The following is a 17,276-nucleotide window of genomic DNA, read 5'->3' on the forward strand; positions in this document are numbered from 1 at the left end:
TAAGTAGATCGAAGTAAGTGGCTTAGTGATTTTAAAAGAACAAAAGATTTTGTAGAAAAACTAAATATTGTTTAAATTTAAATGAGACAATAGGATAGAACAAAGAAATAAAATTGTTTAAATTTGAACTCACTATTTGTTGACGAATGCAGATATAGGTAAAACAATAATAACTGAGGAAGCAAATACTGATTTCCAATTATTATTATATTATGAAAAAGCTGATAATAGCAATCCATCGGAGAATTATAACAAGTCACACTCTCATTACACAATTAAGTTTAAACTTATTTTCACTGAGATATAAATTGTTACCCCTTTCGACGATCTTTCCTCCACAGGCCTAAACGTAACATTTATTATAAATATTTACGCAATATTATATTGTATATATTTATTATAATAAAATAAGTGATACGAGTAAGCAAAGCAAACAAAAAATAAATAAATTAAAATAATATGATTGCCAAATAATAACACAAAGTATATCTGCTAGTCAAATTTCATTCAAAATATATCAATGTGATCAAATAAGCAATGCCGTTTAATACCAGTTAATTTGTCCATGAATATCGATATGTATTCACTCATGAGAAGCAGAGGAAAAGAATATAAACATTAATGGATTAAACATTGATAAATTAAATTAATTTTTATTTTAGTTATAAATTATATAATTTCCGATATTATTATTTAAGATATAAATGTATCGAATAATTTTATTAAAAAATACACTTTATGTCTAAATTGTTTCAATGAATATGTATCTATTTGCTACAACAACGAAATATATCTTCTTTATCTTCTCTGAAACAATCGTTCTCACATACAAACATTAAATAATCACTTTTTAATAAAAAACTGTTAATAAAACACTTTCTAGATAATTTAGTTAATAATCTCAGCTTTATTAGAAATATTTTAACGTTTTCATATAATCTTGATGATATTAAATACGCAAAAATTTTGATGTGTTTAATTATGTGTTTTATATAAAAGAGACTAAAAATATCTTATTATAAATAAATTAAGAACATATATATTAAATATTTTAAGAAATGTTTTAGCTATATGCATATATATTTCAGAAGAAAACTTACAACGTTGCTAAGTAAACCTTTCCTTATTGCATTTTCAAGGAATATTCATATCAGTGATTGTTTATATAGTATTTATTTATAGATAAACAATAACAAATAAACAACAAATGAGCCATATAAAACATGTATCGTGTATATTAAAAGAATACTCGCTAATTTTATACATTAACTATATATTATTTTATATTTTTGTACTGCCTTACATTTGTTTTACTTAACAGAAATAATACAATAAAAAGTGTGCTGTAATTTATTATTAAAGATTATTTCAACCAAAATAATTGTCAGTTATAAAATCGGTTTACAATTAGAAAATAATTTTTAATTAAGCGTAAATAATTTATAAACTTATCTTAAAAAAACCAACGCATAAATATTTTTTCTAGAATTTCTTTTCTACATTCGATGAGCCGTGCAGCTCCTCCTGTATCTGCTGTAAAGTCTTGCCTTTGGTTTCAGGTACGTAGACAAGTGTGAACAAAGCACCAACGAGACTGCACGTCGTGAATATCCAGAATGGTATGTGTATGCCGAAGTTATCGGCTATGACCAGATACAATTTTGTCACGCCAAAGCCAAAGATACCGGCGGATATCATAGTTACCGTGCTACCGAGAGCCTTTACATTCGTGGGAAATAATTCGCCGATCATAGCTGCCGGTAGCGGAGATAGACCTATAGAGAACATGATTACGTACATGATTACACCGACAGCAGGCAACCATGTTAGATTGCTAGTGTTCACATAATTATGCTGCAATTGGAAATATATCGCGACCATGGTGGTTGAACAGGCAGAGCCTAATGCGGAGATGATCAGCAGCGATTTCCTGCCGCTGCGGTCGGTGATAAACATACAAATGATTGTACAAATCACTTGTACCGCGCCCAATATCATGGTTAAATACTTGCCATCTAACTCATTATTCGTCTGATCAAAAATTAACTCAGCGTATTGTTCCACAGCCTGAACACCGCTCATTTGGTGAATAACAATTAGAGATATCAGTATTATTAAGGCTCTGTAAAATCAAATTTACACTTACAGAAACCGTAACAATGCCTTAAGAGCCAAACGCCAGGTGCAAGAGCGCAAATAAAAACAACGATTTAATAAAAAAAATAACCAAATTTTATTTATCAAACGTTTCGATTGAATTTTGGATCATCTTCAGTGACAAAAAAAATTACAAAGTGTTTACGAAAAGCGCTCATACATTCACAATTATATAATAATTACAATAAAAATGTATAGTGAGTCCCCCAATGGTTTTACATTATTATAAGTAAGAATGTATTGTGCACATTCACATGCACTCCCAACTGTACCGCCATAATGGTATGATAAAAAAAGAAACATAGGGTTGTTTTTTGATTACGCTATTATAGCAATACTTTTGGGAGCGCATGTCCGTATGCACCATACATTTATACTTATATAGTGTGAAACCATTGGGGAATTTACTATACATTTTTATGTAATTGTGAATGTATGAGCGCTTTTCATAAACAATTTGTAATTTTTTTTTTTTCACTGACATTTATCCAAAAATGGATCAAAACGTTTGATGAATAAGATTCGGTTATTTTTTTATTAAATCGTTGTTTTATTTGCGCTCCTACACCTGGCGCTTGGCTTTTAAAGCTTTTTTACGTTTCTCGTAATTTCTTATTTGTGAACCTTTTAGTCTATTATTCAAATTCACGCTCTTTAAATATTTCTATAACAGGATGATAATTTCAAAGTTATTAAAAGTTAGTCTAATGATTTTAAATTCTTTATGCAAAGAATTATTAACTCATTTAAAGAAATGTCATAAAATTTGTAACTATATATTCTATATATATGTAGCTAAGAAGAAGTCTTAATAAATATTTAATTTGCAGATTTATGTTTATAGAATATATTTTATTTAGAATATATACTTTTATTTATGTTTAGAATACATACTTTTATAAATTTTGCAACATTTCTTTAAATATCATTAATTTTATATTACTAATTAAATCCAATGTTATATTTATAATAAGAACATTTTTTTAATATTATCGTATGCTATAATTGTTCCATTATAAAGAATAGATATGTGAAAGGCTTTATTAGCAAAACTTTTAAAAATATAAATCTTAAACAAATGCCGTTTATATTATATACATATAAATGAAAATAATTATTTTTGAAGATTATATTGATTCGCGAATATCATTTATATTATGAAAAGAACAAAATTTGATATCTCACCTGCGGTTTCCAGGCACGCATAAAAGTTCTCGAAAACCAGTATTATGTGCTAAATCAACTTGTACAGACCGTTCGATCTCATCTGCTTCTTTATAAACATCACTTTTTCCTCTTAATTGAATGAGAGAATTTATGGCCTTCTGTCTCGCATTGCGGCGCATCAATTGGTACGGAGATTCTGGTACCCAGATAAAAGTGATCAAAAACAAGCAAGGCCCCGCCAAGGACACAAAAGCAAGATTTCTAACTGATAGAGATGGACCTATCACGTATTCGAGTGTGGTACCAAATTTTGAAATGACTGTTAACATAGATGCAAAAATGCCACGAATGTTTGCTGGTGAAATTTCACCAATATATATTATTGTCGCTGAACGAGCGATACCTGTAGATAATCCGGCTAAAAATCTTGATATATACAGCTCCTGAAATATAGAAAAGAAATAGGAACATTAATAGATGCATTGTGTCAAATTGATTGTCATTCTGGTATTTTCTGAACTCAAAAAGATAATGTTAACACTTTTATTAAACATATCAGTTTCTATATAGTTAAAAATTACATATGCTTATATTCCCCTTTCCCCCTCTAAAAACTAATTTTAATTTATTTTAATATTTACTTTAATATCTTTGTATTATTTTAATGATAAACATAATATTATTCAGAAATGTTGTATAGTTTTAATGTAATTTAGCGTTTACATAATTATTTATATTTTAAATATTTTGAAATGTGATCTTAGTGATTTTTTTTATAAAATATTTTTCAATAGTAATTGAAAATTTTAGGAGGAGAAAGCTAAATTTTCTAATAATACAAGATTTATTTATTGTTTTTAATTATTATTATTGAAGTCACATAAATAACAAAAATAAAAAAATTTGTAAAGAAATATTACTTTTTTTTTCATTTTGATTATAAGATAACATTTAATAAAATAAATTGAAGTTCTTTGAGAATTATTCTTTTGTCGTTTTTACAGTATGTAACAACTTTTCATCAATTGTACATATCAAATAAAGTCGATAGCTTTACAAAATAGAACATGTGCAACAATTTTTTAAAAAGTTTTTCGTTGATAATATGTTGTCTTTTATCAGTATGTTATTAGTATAAATAATATGTTGTCACTTATGTATATGTCAATACAAATCAAGAAAAAATATTACATTTATTGAATTGTATAAAATTATGTTTGAATCTTAATTATCTAATATTCATAATGGAATATAATATTAAAATTATTATTAAAATTAATAATTATTAAGAATTAATTATTAAGAATTAATATTAAAAATGAAATTCATAAAACTTAAATATTTTAAAGAATAATTATACTATTACATTACTATTAATATTAACTATATTATTATATTTCATTAAGAATTATTGCACAAATTTATATATTTATAATATATTTATATGTTTATAATTATAATACTAATTTAAGATTATTTAAAAAAATAGATTTTATCAGTAAATGTTACTTCAACTATTATTAGATATTAATTAGACAACAATCAAATAGTAATATTTTCATAATAAATGTAAATATTTGACATAGCCTTCGAATGCAAATCACAAAAAATATTTTTATAATTTTTTGTAGATATTAGATAGTATTGAAATTGTAAAAGTTGTTTATAAATTACAATAATATAATAAAATTTTATAAATAAATTTTATATTTCAACGTTTTTGAAAAGAATCTTTAACAAAGCATATTATATATTTAAAATATATATACAAGCTAAGAGTCAAATTCTTAAGATAAAGAATCTATAGATTTATAATAAAATAAAATAAACAAACAGAGATTGAGTTTGCATTATAATGTCAAGATGTACTTTGAAAAACATGTGATATATTATTTTAATCTTAAATAAATATTGCAAATATAGAAGTTATTTAGTTACCCATGATGATGTTGCAAAGGCTATCATCAACCAACTAATAATTGAAGGCACAGTTGCGAATAACATGTTGTTTTTTCTGCCAATAACGTTCACTGTAAATGCAGAAATAACACAACCCGCCATTCCACCTAACATAAGTAAAGAAGACACCCAAGATGCTTCCTCCGAAGTTAAACGTACAGAATATGTTTCATCTTTTCCTTGCATCAATATAGGCAAAGATGGAGATGCCCAACCGTAATATTGGCCGACTGTCAGCATACCCAGATTTCCTAAAAAGATAAAAAGTATAATGAGAAATAACTGATATTTTTTATAATCATATGTGTGTGTGTAGACACACATTTTATAATTTGTGTAATTGTTTTTATTATAATATAATTATTTTTAATATCACATTGAAATTAAAATTTTAAAATATGTAAAAACAATTTTTTAATTTTTATTATACCATTTTATTATATGTATCCTTAAAAATATATTACATTTGAAATTAATTTAAAATAAACCCAATAATTGTTTTACATATTATAAGCGGTTAAAACAATTAAAGGTAGAGTATTTAAATTTAGAGAGATTACACAATACAATACTAAAAAAAGTAATACGCTGTAAAAAATGTAGATGTAAAATATATATTTCAGAACTTAAATACGAAGAGAATTTAAATAACATTCGTGTTTATAAAAAATAATTTTTAATTTATTTTAAATTCAATCATATATTAACAATAAGAATCAGATTTGAACAGGTATATTCAAAAATTTATTTATTTATTTAATTATTCCAAAAAACATGTACGTACCTGCTATAGCAGCGAGATATATCTTCTTCATCTTTCACAATACGATCGATTCTACGTGCAAACATTAAATAACAAATTCGTAATAATAAGCTTATTGAATTCTGTTTATGTAAAAGGTAAAATTTATTCTGATAATGCTATCAGATCAACTTTATCGCCAGCAAGTACATTATACATTTTAATTCAAACATAATGTTATCCAAGAAAACGGATGTTATATAATCATAATTTTTTTAATTAGATTAGATATCCTATCAAGAATTATTGTGCAGATTTATATATCAAATATCTTGTATCATATCTAATTTATGTTTAATGTTATATCTAATTACATATAACTAATTTAATCTTTAACATATATTGAGTAGCCAAGTCTACCCAAAGTACACTTGATTTCGAGTTATTAGCAGATTTACAGTATAAACAATGCGATTTGTGGGAAATATTGACATTAACGGATCCATCCTTAATGATCTTGACATATGTTGTCATGACTCTTACAAGAAGTCACATTCAAAAGGTTTTAGCCAGGACTTTGCCTCGTTCCCCATGCCCTTCCACATAAATAAATATAACAAACCTTGAGTATAGAAATTACAAAGATTGATAGTACTGCGTGAAAGTTTTAATATAAACAATCTTAATTTAATCTGTGTCTGAAAGCATTTTGTAAAACTTTTTTTTCTTTATAATTTTTACTTTATAACGACAAATAATCATTTTCCTGTATTCTATTGGATTATTATACAGTTCCACATGGGTTTTTAGTACATATAATGTACGAACGCTACGTATAAAAACTGAAATTTTTCTTGTTTATAACTTTTTAATAAACAATGAGCGACGCTTAAAACCTTTTACAAGATATTTAAGATAGTTGATAGATCGGTCCCAATGACCTTGACCTTGACAATATATGTCCAGCTCAAAATCATTGGGGGTGGGTTCGTTATGTCAATATTTATCCGATCTATTATATCAACTAGCATAACATCACTAAGTTCATCTGTAGTCAAAGTCAATAATATTGCATAGTTAAATTATTTATATAAATCCTTATGATAAAAATGAACGCAAACGTTATTCCTCAAGCTTTAATTTTTTGAACTTGCACTATTGGCATTTGAGCCAATAGTGCAAGTTCTCAATTATTTAAAATGTTATTTACTTTAACTTTGATTTTAGAGTAATTCAAATTACTGAATTTTATTAAATTATAGTATTTAGTATATACAAATTTAGTATATAATACAAATTATAGTATTATATAGTGTTACTGAACACGAATATTACATTGACAATGAGTCGCATTTTGTCAACAAAATAGAGAGTCAATTAAATAAGTCTTTATTTTCCTTTCTTTTTCATTTTGTTTAAATTTATACAATTTTTAGATTTCCGCAAAATGTTTCTTTCTTAAAATTGTTAAGCCGTTTATTTATTCATAAAATTATTCATTACATTTCTCTTTTTTTCTCATTGTCAATCGCTCTTATTTCCTATTACTTCTGCGCATTTATTTTTTGTTTGTTGTTTTCGTTTCTAATACTTATTCAGATTGTTTGTATTAACACAAATAAATCTGTGACTCTTTCTTGTTATTATTTTCTACCTTTCCCCGCGGATTTAACAAGTATGATTTGAGACTGATTTTCATTTATCTGACAATTACCAGTCACGCTTATTGTTAGCTTGCACTCAGGAGAATTTTTTATGTCTCCTTTTTTCTCCTTGATTAACAGTTACTTAAGATTCGTAGTATTCTGTTCATAAGTTTTCCCTCTCTTGTCTAAAGCTCTTTTCTTCTGACCATTTCATTACTCTATGTTTTTTTCTATATATTTGTGGAATATCAAAAGAATTAAGAATAAAGAATTACACTTACGAAGTATACAAAGTTGTCGGAATAAATGAATGATTCTTGTGACTTGAGTTTGACGATTGTTTTATTTAATTTTAGTCTAGACGCATGTTTCGGTGATAAAATTTGTAAAACTTTCAATTTTAAATTTTAATCAAAGGTACATGCGAGCGGCGAATTCTATACTTCTAACTGTCTTTAATGAATATGTATACTTATTTTTTTCTCATTTGTACGCTTTGATTTTTTTTTCTCTTACCTTTTTAATTATATATTGTAATAACAAGTGAGAACTTAAGATTTTAATGTTAGAATTTTTTTGCATTATTCTGATTGATAACTTTCAACTTTTTATCATCCGCGATAATAATTACATACACATTGCATTATAACTATATATATTTCCTTTCATGTTACTGCAGATCATAAAGTCACATTATATATCTTTAATATTTCAATAATAGTATATGCATTCTTTTCATTTTTAATTTTTAATAAATTATTTAATAATTTAATAATTCATTTAATTAACCCCGCTATTGCTTCCCTAATCCAAAATCGCTCTATCTCAAGTAATAACAAATTAAATTCCTTTATCACAAAGAATCATCGAACAAATGTCTAAAACATACAGTACGGTGTAAGAGTGACTTTATTAATCACTCAAAAAAATGATCTTGCAACTTCAATAAAAATTTTCTAGGTGTAAAAAATTAATTGAAACAGATAAATTATTAGCAACTACTGTGATACTGCATATATTTTGCACTTAATTAATTTAAATGACAGAGACAGAATTAATATCTGTATTATTAATGTAATTTGGACAGAAAATTTTTTTGTGATGCCTAGCTTTAAGGCCTATTGACAAGGACAATTATATTTGTGATTAATACTTAATACTGGCAATGGGATCTAAATTTTCTAGAAGTATTGCTAGAATATTGCTGCTATAAATTCTATACATGATAAACAATATTCTAACAAATACAAAAAGTAACAATAAATTTTAATTGAGACATCTAGAAATCTATCTATATTAGCAAAATATTTTTTTGAGCGGTTGTTGACCCTTTTTCAGACCCGATAGTTCGAGACGTACGTTTTAAAGGTATGACAAAGAGTATGATAATACTTATTATTCCTTTCCGACTCTCTCTCTCTCTACAGATCTGGACATAACATTTATTATATATATTTAAGCAATATTATATTATACAGGGTATCTCATAACTAATGAGCCAACGCTCGTGAGTGGGTAGAGTAGAGTGAACTAAACAAAAAAGTATTAAGTCATTTTGCGATTTTCGCCATAATTTTTAAAATATTAATTAAAAACGCTTAACAAACAATATTATACATATCTACAAGATGTCCGATAATAATCGTCTCAACTCTCTAGGGCAGATAGAGCAGGTCAAACTGAACATAAAAGTCCTGTATCATTTTACGATTAGCGCAATAATTATTGAACTATTAATTAAAAACGCTCAGAGTATGCTGAGCGCTATATGCGGCGCGCGCTCAAAAAATGAACTAGAATAATATGATTGACAAAATAATAACACAAAGTATATCTGCTAGTGAAATTACTCAAAAGATATCGATATGACCAAATAAGCAATGCCATTTAATACCAGTTAATTTGTCCATAAATCTCGATATGTATTCACTCATGAGAAGCAGAGAGAAAGAATAAAAACATTAATGGATTATACATTGAAATATTGTAATATCATTTTTGTTAATTAATTTTAGACTTGAAAAGGACCTAAACCAAAGGTTGAAACGTCGAACGTCGTTGATAGTTAGGCCTATCAAACACGTAATAAAGCTTATTTTAACTAGTTTGGTCGATCAACAATAACACCCAATTAATGGATTAAACATTGATAAATTAAATTGATTTTCATTTTAGTTATAAATTAAATAATTTTCGATATTATTATTTAAGATATAAATGTATCGAGTAATTTTATTAAAAAATATATTTTATGTTTAAATTGTTTCAATGAATATGTATCTATTTGCGACAATAATAAAAAAATCTTCTTTATTTTTGTAATAATCGTTTTTACAAACGTTAAATAATTATTTTATAATAAAAAGCTGTTAATGAAACATTTTGTAGATGATTCAGTTAATAATTTCAGTTTTATCGAAAACATTTTAACGTATTCATTTTTACGATATTAATCAAAAGCAAATTTTGATGTGTTAATAATGTGTTTCATATAAGAGAGATTAAAAATAATATATTATAAATAAATTAGCAAACATATACATTAAGTATCTTAAAAAACGTATTATCTATATAATATATTTCAGGACAAAACTTAGAACGTTACTAAATAACTTTTCCTTTTTGAATTCTCAAGTGATATTTATATCATTGATTGTTTAGTATGTATTTATATCTAACAAAGACAAACAATAATAAATAAACAACAACAAATAACTAGCATAAAAATTATATTGTCACTTATACATGTTTTGTAGCAAATTTATTATTAATAAAGAAAAAGAGAGAGAGAGAGAGAAAGAGAGAGAGAGAGAGAGAGAGAGAGAGAGAGAGAGAGAGAGAGAGAGAGAGAGAGAGAGAGAGAGAGAGAGAGAGAGAAAGAGAATACATATTTATATAAATATATAAGTAACTTATCTATTGCAGTGTTCTTTATCGTAAATATTACAGTATAAGAACATATGTTAACTGTATGCATTAACTGTATTGCAATACTTTTGCAACCTTTATATTTTTTTTACTTAACAAAAGTAATAAAATATAAAGTTTGTTATTTAAAACAAAATAATTGCAATTTCAGCTTAAATAAAAGCTCGATTTACGATTAGAAAAAAATTTATGAATTTGTTGTAAAAAAACTAATGCGGAAATATTGCCTCCTAAATCTTTCTTTTACACCTCACAAGTCATGCAGTTCTTTTTGTATCTGCTGCAAAGTCTTGCCTTTGGTTTCAGGTACGTAGAAAAATGCGAATAAAACACCAGCGAAACTGCACGCCGTAAATATCCAGAACGGTGTTTGTATGCCGAAATTATCGGCTACAACCAGATACATTTTTGTCACACTGAATATAACGATTGAAGCTGTGATAAGATTTAACATACTACAGAGAGCTTTTACGTTTGTGGGAAATAGTTTACTTTCCATGACCAACGGTAGCGGGGATAGACCTACAGAGAACATGATTATACCAACAGCAGGCAACCATGTTACATTGCTAGTGTTTACATCATCATGCTGCAATTGGAAATATATCGCGATCATGGCGGTTGAACAGGCACCGCCGATTGTTGAGATGATCAGCAGTAATTTCCTGCCGTTGCAATCGATAATAAACATACAAATGATTGTGCTAATCATTTGTACTGCTCCCAATATCATGGTTAAATACTTCCCATCTAACTTACTATTTGTCTGATCAAAAATTAACTCAGCGTATTGTTTCACGGCCGAAATACCGCTCATTTGGTGAATAATCATTAGAGATATTACTGTTATTAAGGCTCTGTAAAATCAAATTTACACTTTTTAAATATTTCTACAATAGGATAATAGTTTCAAAGTTATCAAAAGTTACTATAATTAGAAATCCTCAAGTAGGAGTCTAGACACGTAACATGGTCTAGTGACGTAACATGGTGGCAAAGTTCGAAAACAAGACACGTAATTACAGAGAAAATAAACATGTATGTATTTTCTTTTTATACGTATTATGGCATATAAGATAATTTGTATGGCATATAAGAAAGATAAATAATAATATATAAAAAATTATAATATAATTATTATATTTAATTTTAATAATAATAATAAATAAATAATAATAAATATTAATAATAATAATAATTATTATTATTATTATATAATTACCATAATAATCATTATTAACTTTAACCTTTCTTTTTAACACAAAATATAAATTTCTTGTAGAATAACTTCTTTTATTTTTACATTATGTTTTTTATAATAAATGTTACGAATTAAATTGACACAAAATTTTAAAATTATTTATAAATATTTTTAGAAAAAATTAATTTAAATATGTGTAACTAATTTATTTTATATACTTGTCACAAAATATAAAATTTAAATCTACTTTTATTAAAATAATTTATATCTAATTTATATTTTACGCTAAAATTTTCGGTACTTTAGTACTAATTGATTCCGCCATTGTATGTCATGACTAATCAACCGTTAGTCGTTCAACGCCAGACTTACTTGAGGCTCTTTAACTATAATGACTTTGCATTCTTTATGCAAAGAATTATAATTTATTCACAGAAGTCTTACAAAATTTATAAATATATATTATATTTAATTAATATATTTATTATTGTAATATATATAATAATATATATATTATATATAAGTCTTAATAAGAAAAAGTCTTAATAAATATTTAGTTTGCAGATTTATATAATATAAAACATATAAAAGTATATAAAATATTTTATTTAGAATATACTTTTCTTATATTTATGTTTATACAATGCATGCATTTATAAATTTTGCAACATTTCTTTAAATATTATAATATATATACATATTAATTTTATATGATTCATTAAATCCCATCAATATTACATTTATAATATTATATTAATATTTATAAAGAAAACATTTTTTTAATATTAACGTATACTATAATTATAAAAATTACATTTGTAAAAAACTTCATTAACAAAATTTTTAAAACAAATTATAAATCACACCCCGTTTATATCATATACATATAGCTAAATATAGAAAATAAAATAATATAGAAAATATTTATATTTTTGAAGATTATATTGATTTAATTAAATGTCGTTCATTCAATTATATGACAAAACAAAATTTGATATCTTACCTGCGATTTCCAGGCACACGTAAAAGTTCTCGAAAACCAGTATTATTTGTCAAATCAAATTGCACAGACCGTTCAATATCATCTGCTTCTTTATAAACATCACTTTTGCCTCTCAACTGAATGAAGTTATGGCCTTCTGTCTGGCAATACGGCGCATCAATTGATACGGGGATTCTGGCACCCAGATGAAAGTGATCAAAAGCAAGCAAGACGCCGCCAAGGACACATAGACTTCTACCTACTAGAAATGGACCTATCACGTATTCAAGTGCAGTGCCAAATTTTGAAGCGACTGTTAACATGGATGTCAAATAAAAAAAAAAAAAAATGAAACATATCCTGTGCGTTTGACCGTGGAAGAAGCATCTTGGATATCATCTTTACTTATAATAGGTGTATTGGCGGGTAATATTATTTGTGCCCTTTTAGTGAATGTTATTGGCAGAAAAAACACCATGTTATTCGCTACTGTGCCTTCAATTATTTGTTGGTTGATAATTGCCTTTGCAACATCATTATGGGTAATTAAATAACTTCTATATTTGTTTTTTTTATATTTTTTTCTATATTTTTTTTTTTTAATACCACGAATATTCGCTGGTGAAATTTCACCAATATATATTATTATCGCCGGATGAGCAATACCTACAGATAATCCGCCCAAAAATCTCGATATATACAACTCCTGAGAAACACAGAAAAAATAAGAATATTAATAGATGTATTGTGTCAAATTGTAGCTCATTTTAATGTTTTCAGAATTCAAAAAGATAATGGTAACACTTTTATTAGACATAAACATATTGGTTTCTATATAGTTCAAAATTTCTTATGTATGCTTTCATTCCCCTCCCCCCTCCTCTCTAAAAACTAATTTTAATTTATTTTACTTTGATATCTTTGTATTGATTTAATGATAAACATAATATTATTCAGAAATGTTATATAGTTTTAATGTAATTTAGCGCTTACATAATTATTTATCTTTTAAATATTTTGAAATGTGATTTTAATAATTTTTTTATAAAATATTTTTTAATAGTAATTAAAAATTTTAGAAAGAGAAAGCTAAATCTTCTGATAATACAAGATTTATTTGTTGTTTTTGATTATTATTATTATTATAGTGACATAATTAACAAAAATAAAAAAATATGTAGAGAAATATTTGTTTTTATTTTAATTGTAAGATACAGTTGGCAAAATATATTGAGATTCTTTGAGTATTATGATTTATAGTTTTATACAGTATGTGACAACTTGTACGAATTTGTTTTTTAATATATTTCATGTTCAGAAAATTGAATTGAGGCTATTTAAAAAATAGATTTTATAAAAAATATTATTTCAACAATCATTGGATAATAATTAAATGACAATCAAATAATAATACTTTTATAAAATAAATGTAAGCATTTGATGTGGTCTTTGCATGCAAATCACAGAGGAAACATACATATAATTTTCCGTAGATATTAAAAGTTATTTAAAAATTAAAATTTTGTTTATAAATTGCACAGTAACATAAAATTTAATTTTAAATATGAAGAAAATCTTTAAAAAAAGTAGATTATATGCATAAAAAATACAATGCAAACATGTTAGTCAAATTCTTGAGATATAAAATCTGGATTTAATTTGAATTCTTAATGTCGAAATATAATTTAAACATATTTGATGTATCATTTTGTTTTTATATAAATATATTGTAGCAAATATAGAAGTTATTTAATTACCCATAATGATGTTGCAAAGGCAATTATCAACCAACAAATAATTGAAGGCACAGTAGCGAATAACATGGTGTTTTTTCTGCCAATAACATTCACTAAAAGGGCACAAATAATATTACCCGCCAATACATCTATTATAAGTAAAGATGATATCCAAGATGCTTCTTCCACGGTCAAACGCACAGGATATGTTTAATTTTTTTTTTTTTTGCATCAATATAGGCAAAGATGGTGATGCTCAACCAAAATGTTGGCCAATTGTTAGCATACCTAGATTTTCCTAATAAAATAAATAAATTTTAGAACTGATATGTATCGGGTTTGTAAGTTGTCACATAAAATTTATATTTTTGTAACAGTTTTTATTATAATTTTATAATTTAATAACTTAATAATTTAATAATTTTAATATTATATTAAAATTAAAATTTTTAAATATATAAAAACGATTTTTTTAAGTTAATCTATTATTTAATATATAATTTTTTTTATATGTATAATTTGCAAGAAAAAATTTCTTTTTAAATTTAAATGTAATATAATAAATCATATAATAAAAACTGTATAACAAAAATAGATGCAAAACGTTATGTGTATTTATATTTACTTATGCAAAATATAAACTCGATTTATTGCATTTTATAGCATTTTTTATAAATTATAATAATGTTAAACATAAAAATAATAATAATACGATTATAATAATGTTGAAAGACGTCAAGGAACAGTTTGAAGTTTGAAGAAACTGTTAAACTATTAGCGTTGTCAATTTTAACACATACGCACAGAGAAAAATAGGAATTTGTTTGTCTTTTTCGCATATATCTTGGACATACTTTTGGTTCATGGAAAACAATGATATTCCTTCTCCATATGTATGCTCTAAGATAGGGTAAACTAGGGTATGATGGCCATAGACTATAATTTTTTCAATAATCGCTACATAGTGCGCTTTTTGAGTCATTATCAAAGATAATCGATATTTGCAGTAGTTTATGTGCACACATTATTCGAAATAACGATATTGTAAATCTTATATCATATTTTTACTTTTGACTACCTGCAAAGTTTTTCATTTGTCCACTAAAAATAACGTCGAATAAATTACAGTTAAGCTATCGTAATCGACGTTAGACCTATTATAAAGATATGTAAGTTGTTATATATGACCTATATTTTTATTTTCGTTTACAGTATTTTTTTTTATAAATATTATGGCTATCTTTTCGTCACTATGGTCAACTTTTCCTTAACATTATTAAAAAATAACAAAAATAAAAGTATGTTTTTTGCATTTTAAAAAACTATGGCCATCTTACCTAAGTTTACCCTATATATATATATATATATATATATATATATACATATATACAGGGTGTCCGGTAATTCGTAAAATATCTCTCGTATACAGATAGAGCGGGTCAAACTGAGCAAAAGTTCTATATTGTTTTGCGAATTTCGGAATAATTATTAAGAAATTAATTTAAAAATATTAACCAATTCTCAATATATTAGCGCTCTGCGAAGAAAAGAGCCTGCTATCACGTGGTCGCTAGGAGCACAGCGAGAGGAGACAGCCCACTGTTACGAGAAATTCTTTACGAATTACCGGACATCCTGTATATATATATATATATATATATATATATATATATATATATATATATATATATATATATATATATATAATTGTTTATATACATATTTATATAATAATTCTTAATCTAATTTTTCTCTTTATAAAAAATGGCATAAAATTTCGAACGCGAATATATTAAAACTTTTTTTCCCCAATGTTAGTTAACTGTTTTTGTTATGTACTGTGATTTGCTTCATTCGTGTTATATAGGTACATCATATGTAATATATACATTTATAATATATGTATCTTTCTTTACTTGTCTTTCTTTTTCTCTCCTTTTTTTTGTTTAACCTACTCCTTTTTTTCTATTCTATTCTTTATCTCTTTTAATTTATCTTTATATTACTAAACTATTGTAATTAGACAAACTATCAAAATTTGCATAAGTTGATAACCGCAAGCGACACAAATGACACAAGTCGCAGCGCACACGAACGAAGTATCCAATTAACATCGTGGAAAAGAGGCTTCAACAATTCGATGTATTCAAATTCGAGGTTTCACACACTTTCTAGAAAGACATTACTATATTTTGATACTTCTAAAAATATACTACATTTAAAATTAATTTAAAAGGCAATATAAATATAATTGTTTTATGTATTATAAGCAATTAGCACTATTGAGTATACAAAGAAAGAGTATACAAGGTTAAAGAGTTTACATAATACTAAAGAAGTAGTACGCTCCAAGAAATAAAACATAAAAAAAATATGAAAAACATTTCACAAATGAAATATAAAGAGAATTTAAATAATATTGTATGTTTCTAAAAAAAATAATTTTTAATTTATTTTAAGTTTAATTATATATTAATAATGAGAATCAAGCCGTTTACATGCAAAAGTTTATTTATTTGTTTAATTATTCCAAAAACATACCTGCTGCAGCAGCAAGATATATTTTCTTCATCTTTTACAATATGATCAGTTTCACGTGCAAACGTTAAATGAATTTGCAAAAACAAACTGACTGAATTTTGTTCAAGTAAAAATATTTCAGATAATGCTATCAGATCAACTTTACACATTTTGCCAATACATTACTCTAACACATTAAGGTAAATGTCCCAATTAGTAATAAAGTTGCCTCGTCGTG

The 17,276-nt window shown here is 25.4% G+C and overlaps 2 protein-coding genes across 3 annotated transcripts; both read right to left on the reverse strand.

Annotated features, from left to right (window-relative positions):
- Positions 1–1,435: 1,435 nt before the first annotated feature.
- On the reverse strand, positions 1,436–3,662 carry LOC140663252 (facilitated trehalose transporter Tret1-like). The gene is made up of 2 exons (XM_072887276.1): positions 3,343–3,662; positions 1,436–2,122 (listed from the first exon to the last, which is right to left on the reverse strand). The coding sequence occupies exons 1-2, from the start codon at positions 3,651–3,653 to the stop codon at positions 1,483–1,485; spliced, it is 951 nt and encodes a 316-aa protein (XP_072743377.1). The 5' UTR covers positions 3,654–3,662; the 3' UTR covers positions 1,436–1,482.
- A 7,158-nt stretch (positions 3,663–10,820) lies between these two features.
- LOC140662747 (facilitated trehalose transporter Tret1-like) lies at positions 10,821–17,276 on the reverse strand. Of its 2 annotated transcripts, none has more exons than XM_072886366.1 (3): positions 17,060–17,276; positions 12,804–13,041; positions 10,821–11,456 (listed from the first exon to the last, which is right to left on the reverse strand). In XM_072886366.1, the coding sequence occupies exons 1-3, from the start codon at positions 17,088–17,090 to the stop codon at positions 10,850–10,852; spliced, it is 876 nt and encodes a 291-aa protein (XP_072742467.1). In that variant the 5' UTR covers positions 17,091–17,276; the 3' UTR covers positions 10,821–10,849. The 2 variants fall into 2 exon arrangements, with proteins under 2 accessions (XP_072742467.1, XP_072742466.1); XM_072886365.1 differs by having other exon boundaries at positions 12,804–13,044.

Source organism: Anoplolepis gracilipes, chromosome 2, assembly GCF_047496725.1.
Source record: "Anoplolepis gracilipes chromosome 2, ASM4749672v1, whole genome shotgun sequence".
Taxonomy (NCBI): Eukaryota; Metazoa; Arthropoda; class Insecta; order Hymenoptera; family Formicidae; genus Anoplolepis; species Anoplolepis gracilipes.